At 34.0% G+C, this 8,993-nt stretch overlaps 1 protein-coding gene across 2 annotated transcripts in view; it reads left to right on the top strand.

Annotated features, from left to right (window-relative positions):
* Nucleotides 1–8,993, top strand: part of SACM1L (SAC1 like phosphatidylinositide phosphatase) — a 59,220-nt gene that overhangs the window by 32,469 nt on the left and 17,758 nt on the right. For both annotated transcript variants that reach the window (XM_032298035.1, XM_032298036.1), the window contains 3 exons: nucleotides 2,441–2,526; nucleotides 3,317–3,403; nucleotides 3,923–3,991. In XM_032298035.1, the coding sequence (XP_032153926.1) occupies nucleotides 2,441–2,526; nucleotides 3,317–3,403; nucleotides 3,923–3,991 (242 nt within the window). The remainder of the gene's footprint in view (nucleotides 1–2,440; nucleotides 2,527–3,316; nucleotides 3,404–3,922; nucleotides 3,992–8,993) is intronic.

Genomic DNA, 8,993 nt, shown 5'->3' with positions numbered 1-8,993 from the left:
GTTTTGTCTTTTTTTTTTTTTTTTTTTTTTTTTTTTGAGACGGAGTTTCGCTCTCGTTACCCAGGCTGGAGTGCAATGGTGCAATCTCGGCTCACCGCAACCTCCGCCTCCTGGGTTCAGGCAGTTCTCCTGCCTCAGCCTCCTGAGCAGCTGGGATTACAGGCACGCGCCACCATACCCAGCTGATTTTTTTGTATTTTTAGTAGAGACGGGGTTTCACCATGTTGACCAGGATGGTCTCGATCTCTTGACCTCGTGATCCACCCGCCTCGGCCTCCCAAAGTGCTGGGATTACAGGCGTGAGCCACTGCACACGGCACAATGTTTTGTCTTATGGTGACATAAATGTAACTTTTGTATTTTATTTGTTTTCATTATCATTTGATAGCCTTGCTAAGTATTTATCTCCTGCTTCATTATAATAATTAGGTAGGTCTTCTGTGCTTTACTCCGGCTACTGTAATTATATTGCAAATGTTAATGTGATACGTGTAGGCTGCTTCTTACTGCTTGAAGAGGAACTGATCATGTTGTTTGCTGGATGTCTGAAAGTACAGTTGAACTCCGTGTAGTTTTCAGTAACCTAAACTTAAAAGTATTTTCTTGTATTGGTTTTAAGTTTTCTGCATGCATGAAGCTAGTCATTTGGCTTTATGCCTTCAACTTTGTAAACATTTACATTTTGACCTTTTATTTTCTAGGCTTTGTACTAGCAACCTGCTTATTTTGCTAAACTAAACCTTAAAAATATATATTAAAGCTTTATGAAATGTATAAAAATATGTTAAAGCTGACTGTCATTATGAAAAGGAATTTCTCCAACCTTTCTATTTTTTTAACCAGAATATATCAGCATATTTTATTTAATATAATATTTAATAATATAAATATTTAATATTTAATATATTAGCCATTAAATACATTGTAGCATGGGGCCAGAAAGTTGTAGAGATTATTTGGTTAATCTCTCTCCTAGCAGAGGAAGAATAACATTGAGTGACTGAACTGGCCAATATCACAAACCAAAATTAAAGTTAGCAACTCCCTTATAACTAGGTTTTCTTGGATGGAAACATAGTTTTTGATTAAGTTTTTTGAACAAGTAATGAATTTACATATTTCAAATATCAAAAGTATTTTTTTAATTCAATAAAAAAATATTTCTCATTTCTGACCTCATCTGCTTGGTTCTTACCCCCTTACCAGCTAATCAGATGTTAGTTTCTTGTTTATCTTTCTGGATAATTTTTATGCTAATACAGGTATGTGTCCTTCTCCTGCTCCTTTTTTAGACAGTGATTATATTCTGTGAACATTTTTCTGCACCTTGGTTCCCTTTTTTCTTAATATATTTTGCAAATCTTTTCATAAATATCTTTCTTTTATACACACAAACACATACTGTCTCACTCTGACTCTCTTACTTTTAAAAATAATTGGATATTGTTACTTAGCCGGAATTATGAAAGGAAGCAAGCATAACTTGTGCTTCTGAAAAGTAATCTCATAGTGTATTAAGGAGTCATGTCATTGCTGATTTGGCTCAATAATTTTGGTCCCTTCTGGTGATATGTTAACAAAAACAGTGATACTTTACATATTCTTTTACATGTTATATGTGAGAAACATGTCAGAAAGGATGTTAGGAAATATTTGGGACAGTTAAAAATCCATTGATTTCTTTCTGATTATTTGGTAATTTGGGTCAGGGACTAGCTTGAAAGTTGCCTTTGCTTAGCAAGCTTTTCTTAGTAAAAATAGATTACATAAACAAATTTTTAAAGGAATGCTTCAAATATTTGAAAGAACTAAACAGTATCAAGAATCCAAACACTGCTTTTCAAACTAGGTTTTGTAAGCATATTCATGGAGTTAAAGAGGATCACATACAGTTTTGGGTTTTTATTTAGATAATTAAAATCAGTTTAAGCATCTGCTGGAGACCATTTGCATTATTATAACAAAATACTATTAATAAAGTGGCTTATATTTACATTGAGTATTGTGTTGTTACTAAGTATGATTACCTAAATTGATAGTTTTACCTTTCAAACTACTACTTTTCAAATTAGGATCTACAACATTTATTCAGGGGTCTTTGAGAAATTTTTTTTTTTTTCTTTAAAAGATGTCTCAAGTTTGAGAAACTGTTTTAGAGGAATTTTGTATGTAGTAACAATGTATTTAAGAGCAACCAACTTCATCTGTTTATTAATAGGCTTTTAATACTCCCCTTTAAGCTTGTTTAAAGTGAGTGAGCTTCTGTTAGTTTTCTGATCATGTAGAATGAATTTGTTGGAATTATATTTTCATAATGACTTTCCACTAATTTGAACTGAGTTAATTCTCTCCAAGTTAACCTGAATTAGTGGGTTTCTGATTTGTTTCTTATGTAGTAAATATAATTAATTCTTAAATTTTTAAATTTTTTTCAATTTAGGAATTGATTCTGAAGGCCATGCAGCTAACTTTGTAGAAACAGAACAAATTGTGCACTACAATGGGAGCAAAGCTTCATTTGTACAGGCAAGTTGTTATGTCCGTTAAGCAGTCAGCGAGTTGGCCTTTTCTGCATGGCTTGTAATTTTCTGTCATGTTGAAATTTCCCTGTTTTCCCTTCCCCTCTGTTCTTATGTAATATTTTTATCTACAGTGTAGAAAAAGTTCACCCCAAAAAAGGAAAATCCATTAATCTGGCACTAACCTGCTGCCGTTTCCTGCCCTTATATTAAATCCCTAGAGGAGAGGGCAGGGTAGGAGTTGCAAAGAGAGTTATGGAAATGGAGCCATCCGTCTGTTGAACGCTTTACACGTATTCAAGGTAGTGATGGTGGGACAAGCTAATGGCTTATGATTGACTTTACCTGCCACTGTGAGATGTCTCTTCTGTTGCCTTTGGAGTTGTGGACCGCTTGCTGCTCCAGAGCGTTAGTGGCCAGATATATTCATATGTTCATAAACATATGCATTTGAAAATGAATAAAGCAATTTTTTCATAATGCCAAATTAACAGAGGTAATCTGAAGTTTTAGTCATAGATAAATTTAGAATTTCAAGGAAATAAATAATTTATTTATATAAAACCATGTATATAAAACTAGAAGGAGAAAAAGCTCCAAGTGTTTTCTCATAAAGTAAGAACTTTAGGAGCAGATGCCCGTGGACTTTTTTTTTAACGTGGACTTTTAAAATAGTTGGTAGGTTGTATTACTTTTTTTCCTTATATAGTCATTAATATGTATACCCCTGACAGTAAGTAAGGTGATAAAAACAAGTATGTTTGTGTTTCTTTTCACATTTCTGTCTTTTCTTTTAGACTCGAGGATCAATACCTGTTTTCTGGTCCCAAAGACCAAACCTCAAGTACAAACCACGGCCACAGATCAGTAAAGTAGCAAATCATGTGTGTATCTTGCATGCCTTTTGTGTTGGCTAAAAGTAGAAGCTTAATGGCATTATAAGTTGCATATAAAGAATGTATTTATTCCCCGTAAGTCAGCCCTCAACGTCTTTGAGGCCCTTCTTTTTGATTCTGGCACATAGTAAACCCCTAAACCAAAAGGAGTGTAGGTGGCATGTTAGAAATGTAGAAAAACAAATTATGATTGAGTGGCATGGCAAATAAGGATTTGAGAGATCTCAGTAAGATTTGTAACTTTATGCTTTTCAGAGTACTTAATATATTCCACTGAGATTGTATTCAGAATTAAAGTGTTAGTGTTGCAACTCAGAGTAAAATAGCTTATGATTACTAGATGGCGTTTAGAATATCTAGAAGACATAGTCCACATCCTGACATCATTCTTTTGAATATAAAAATAAGACATTTAAGGAGGTCCTTTTAAAATATTATAAATATTTAAATTATGTTTATAAATAACATAATGTACTCCAGTAAAATATGTAACTTTTTTCCTTCTAGATGGATGGTTTCCAAAGGCATTTTGATTCCCAAGTAATTATTTATGGAAAACAAGTCATAATCAATCTGGTATGTTTCTTAAGGGAGAAAAACAAAAAAAACTTAACTTTTTCTTGACAGAAAATTTACTATTTTAACCATTTTTAAGTGTGCAGTTCAGTGGCATTAAGTAGTTCATAATGTGACGCCATCATCACTGCCCGTTTCTACAGCTTTTCATCATACCAGGAAAATTCTACCCAGTTAACTTCCTATTACATCCCTCCTCATAGCCCCTGGTAATTCTGTTTTACATCTCTCTCTCTGAATTTGTCTATTCTAAGTACCCCATGTAAGTGGAATAATACATTATTTGTCTTTTTTAAATGTTTTTAAGGTTCATCCATCTTGTAGCATGTATAGAATTTCATTCCTTTTTTTTTTTTTTTTTTTTTTGAGACGGAGTTTCACTCTTGTTGCCCAGGCTGGAGTGCAGCAGCACGATTTCTGCTCAGCGCTACCTCCACCTCCCGGGTTCAAGTGATTCTCTTGCCTCAGCCTCCCGAGTAGCTGGGACTACAGGCATGTACCACTATGCCTGGCTAATTTTGTATTTTTAGTAGAGATGGGGTTTCTCCATGTTGGTCAGACTAGCCTCGAACTCCCAACCTCAGATGATCTGCCTGCCTTGGCCTCCCAGAGTGCTGGGATTACAGGCGTGAGCCGCTGCGCCCAGCCCCATTCTTTTTTTTAAGACTGAATAATATTCCATTGTGTATGTATATGCACACACGTACATACACACCGCGTTTTGTTTATCCATTCATCTATTGATGGACATTTGGCTTGTTTTCATTTTTTGACTGTTAACAAATAATTTTTCTATGAACATTGATGGTGTGCAAGTATTTGTTTGATTGAGTCCCTGTTTTCAGTTCTTTTAGGCTTATACCTAGAAGTAGAATTGCTGGATCATATGGTGATTCTATGTTTTACTCTTTGAGGAACCACCATACTGTTTACCTTAGCGGCTGCACCATTTTGCATTCCCACCAGCAATACACCAGAGTTCCAGTTTCTTCATATCCTTGTTGACAGTTGTTTTCTGTTTTGTGTATGTGTGTGTATTTTTAATTACAGCCACCCTGATGGGTGTGGAGTGGTATCTCCTGGTGTTGATTTACATTTCTCATAATTTGTATGATTTTGAGCTTCTCTTGGTATGTGCTCATTGGCCATTTGTGTATCTTTAGAGAAATGTCTACATAAGCCCTTTGCCCATCTTTTAATCAGGCTGTTTGTTGTTTGAGTTGTAGTCATTAATATGAAATCTGGATATTAATCTCTTAGCAGATAGGTGCTTTACAAATATTTTCTCCCACTCTTTGGGTTGACTTTTTACTTTCTTGACAATGTCCTTGGTATACAAAATGTTTAAGTCCAGCTTATCTCGTTTTTCTTTTGTTGCCCCTGCTCTTGGTGTCATTTTCAAGAAATTGTCACCAAGTCCAATAACATAAAGTGACTCCTATATTTTCTTTCTGAGAGTCTTCATAGTTTTAGATTTTACAGTTTGGTTTTTTGTATGTTTCAAGTTAATTTTTGTTTTGTGTATGTATTACTTCTTAACAATGCACGAGTTAATTTTTGTATGTGATATAGGTAAGGGTCCAACTTCATTGTTTCGCATGTGGATTTCCAGTTTTCCCAGCACCATTTGTAAAAAAAGACTGTTCTTTTCCTATTGAATAGCCTGGCACCCTTATAAAGAATCAATTGAATGTATATGCAAGGTCTTATTTTGAGGCTCTGTTCTATTCCATTGCTCTCTGTGCCTGTCCTTATGACAGGATGACACTATTTTGGTTACTACAGCTTTGTGTAATAAGTTTTAAAATCAGGAAGTGTGAGAATTCCAACTTCCTTCTCCTTTTTCAAGATTGTTTTGGCTACTTGAGATCCCTTGAGATTGCCTATGAATTTTAGGCGTGGTTTTTCTATTTCTGAAAAAAATGCCTTTGGGATTTTAATAGCAATTGCATTGAATCTGCAGATTGATTGCTTTGAGTAGTACTGTCATCTTAATAATACTGTTTGTCAGTCCATCAGTCCATCAATGCAGATGTCTTTTCATTTATTTATGTTTTCAAAAATTTCTTTCGGCATTATTTTGTAGTTTCCAGTGTACATGCATTTCACTTCCTTGTTTAAATTTGTATTTGAGTATTTTCTATATGCCTCAGTGGTGGTTTTTTGTTTTTTTTGCTATTGTAAATGAAATTGTTTTTGTACTTTTCCTTTTGGATATTTCATTTTTAGTATATAGACATGCAACTGATTATTGTGTCTTGATTTTTGTATGCTGCAACTTTATTGAATTTATTATCTCCAACAGCTATTTTGCAGAATTTTTAGGATTTTCTATATATAAGATCGTGTCACCTGTGAACAGAGATAAGTTTACACTTCCTTTCCGATTTGGATGCCTTTTATTTAGTTTTTCTTGCCTAATTGCTGTTGCTAGAACTACTAATACTGTGTTGAACAGAAATTGTGAAAGCAAGCATCCTTGTTTTATTCCTTTTCTTAGGAGAAAAGCTTTTAGTCTTTCATCATTAAATATGATATTAGTGGGTTTTTCACATAATGGCCTTTATGTTGAGGAACTTCTCTTCTTTGTCTAAGTTATTCAGTTGAGTGTTTTTATCAAGAAAGGGAGTTGCATTTTGTCAAATACTTTTCTGTATCAATTGAGGTGCTAGTTTTTTGTTTTTTTTTTCCCCTTCATTCTACTAATGTGGTGTATTACACTGATTGATTGTTGTATATTGAACCAGCTTTACATTGTGGGAATAAATCTTTTTGGTAGTGATATATATATATATATTGGGTTTTTTTTTGAGACAGTCTTGCTTTGTTGCCAGGCACCAGGCTGGAGTGCAGTGGTGTAATCTCGGCTCACTGCAGCCTCCATCTCCCAGGTTCAAGCAATTCTCCTCCCGGAGCCTCCCGAGTAGCTGGGACTACAGGTGCACTCCACCATACCCAGCTAATTTTTGTATTTATAGTAGAGACGGGGTTTGCTAGTGTTTGGTTGGGGATCTTTATATTAATATTCATAAAGGATATTGGCCTGTAGTTTTCTTGTAATATCTTTGTTTGATTTTGAGGTCAGGATAATCTTATCTTTATAGAATAAGTTAGAAAGTGTTCTCTCTTCTTCAGCTTTTTGCAAGACTGGTATTAATTCTTCTTTAAATTTTGATAGAATTCACTAGTGAGTTCACTAGTAAAGTCATCTACTACAGACTTTGTTAGGAGACTTTTTTTTTTTTTCTGTTTGTTTGTTTTCATTACTGATTGGATCTCCTTACTATTTATTGATCTATTTAGACTTTCTATTTTTTCATGATTCAGTTTTGGCTGATTATGTGTCTCTAGGAATTTGCCAGTCTGGCTTATCCAACTTGTTGGCATATGGTTGCTCATAGTATTCTCTTTTTTTTTTTTTTTTTTTTGAGACGGAGTTTCACTCACGTTACCCAGGCTGGAGTGCAATGGCGCGATCTCGGCTCATCGCAACCTCCGCCTCCTGGGTTCAGGCAATTCTCCTGCCTCAGCCTCCTGAGTAGCTGGGATTACAGGCACACACCACCATGCCCAGCTAATTTTTTGTATTTTTAGTAGAGACGGGGTTTCACCGTGTTGACCAGGATGGTCTCGATCTCTTGACCTCGTGATCCACCCGCCTCGGCCTCCCAAAGTGCTGGGATTACAGGCTTGAGCCACCGCGCCCGGCCTTGCTCATAGTATTCTCTTAAATCCTTTCTATTTCTCAGAAATTTGTAGTAATATCCATACTGTCATTTCTGATTTTAGTAATTTGAGTCTTTTGTTTTGTTTTGGTCATTCTAGCTAAAAGTTTGTTAATTTTGTTGATCTTTTCAAAGTCCAACTTTTAGTTTTATAGACTTTGTTTTTATATTTTTTCTATTTTATTTATCTCTACTCTAATTTTTCTTATTTCCTCTAGTAGCTTTGGGTTTAGTTTGGTCTTCTTTTTCTTGTTTCTTAAAGTGTAAAATTAGATTATTGCCTTGTGGTTTTCTTTTTTAATGTATGTATTTACAGCGGCAGCGTTTCCTCAGCACTGCTTTTGCATTATTTCATATGTTTGGTATATTGTGTTACTGTTTTCATTTGTCTCAGGTATTTTCTGATTTCTCTTTTTGGGATTTCTTCTTTGAACCAGTAGTTAGTATGTTTTTTTTCCCACATATTTGTGAAATTTCTAGTTTTCCTTCTGTTCTTGATTTTTAGCTTCCTTCTATTGTGATCAGAATATATACTTAATGTGATTTGAGTTTTTAAAAATGTGTTAAAACTTCTTTTGTGGCCTGGAATATATTTTGTCTTAGAAAATATTTCATGTGTACTTATAAAAAATGTGTATTCTGCTGTTGTTGGATAGAGTAATGTGCATATGTCTGTTAGGTCTGATTGGCTTATGTTAGTGTTTAAATTCTCTATCTTCTTATTTGTCTCTGTCTGATTTTTCTGTGTTATTGAAAGTGAGCTATTGAAGTTTTCTACTATTACATAATTTTCTCTTTCTCCCTTCAGTTCTGTCTGTGTGCTTTATTATATTTTCAGGTTGTCATGGTTTGTTGCATATATGTTTATAATTGTATCTTGGAATATTGACCATTTTATCAATAAATAATGCTCTTTGTTTCTTGTAACATTGTTTCACTTAGAGTGTATTTTGTCTGATACTAATACAGTTATCCCAGCTTTTTTGATTACTGTTTGCACAAAATATATTTTTTCATCCTTTTTCTTTCAACCTATATGTGTCTTTAGATGTAAAATGAATCTATTAGAGACAGCATGTAGTTAGATCATTTTTTTTTCCATTTTGCCAGTCTATTTATTTTTATTAGAGAATTAATCCATTTACATTTAAAGTAATTACTGATAAGAATTTATTTCTGCTATTTGTTTTCTGCGTGTCTTATAGATTTTTGTTCCTTATTTCCTCCATTACTGTCTCTTACTGTGCTTAGTTGATTTTTTTTTTTTTTTTTTTTTT

Source organism: Sapajus apella, unplaced genomic scaffold, assembly GCF_009761245.1.
Source record: "Sapajus apella isolate SASKATOON/1434 unplaced genomic scaffold, GSC_monkey_1.0 scaffold38, whole genome shotgun sequence".
In the NCBI taxonomy this organism is placed as follows: Eukaryota; Metazoa; Chordata; class Mammalia; order Primates; family Cebidae; genus Sapajus; species Sapajus apella.
Note: the sequence above shows the minus strand (reverse complement) of the source record. Positions and strands in the feature narration are given on the sequence as shown.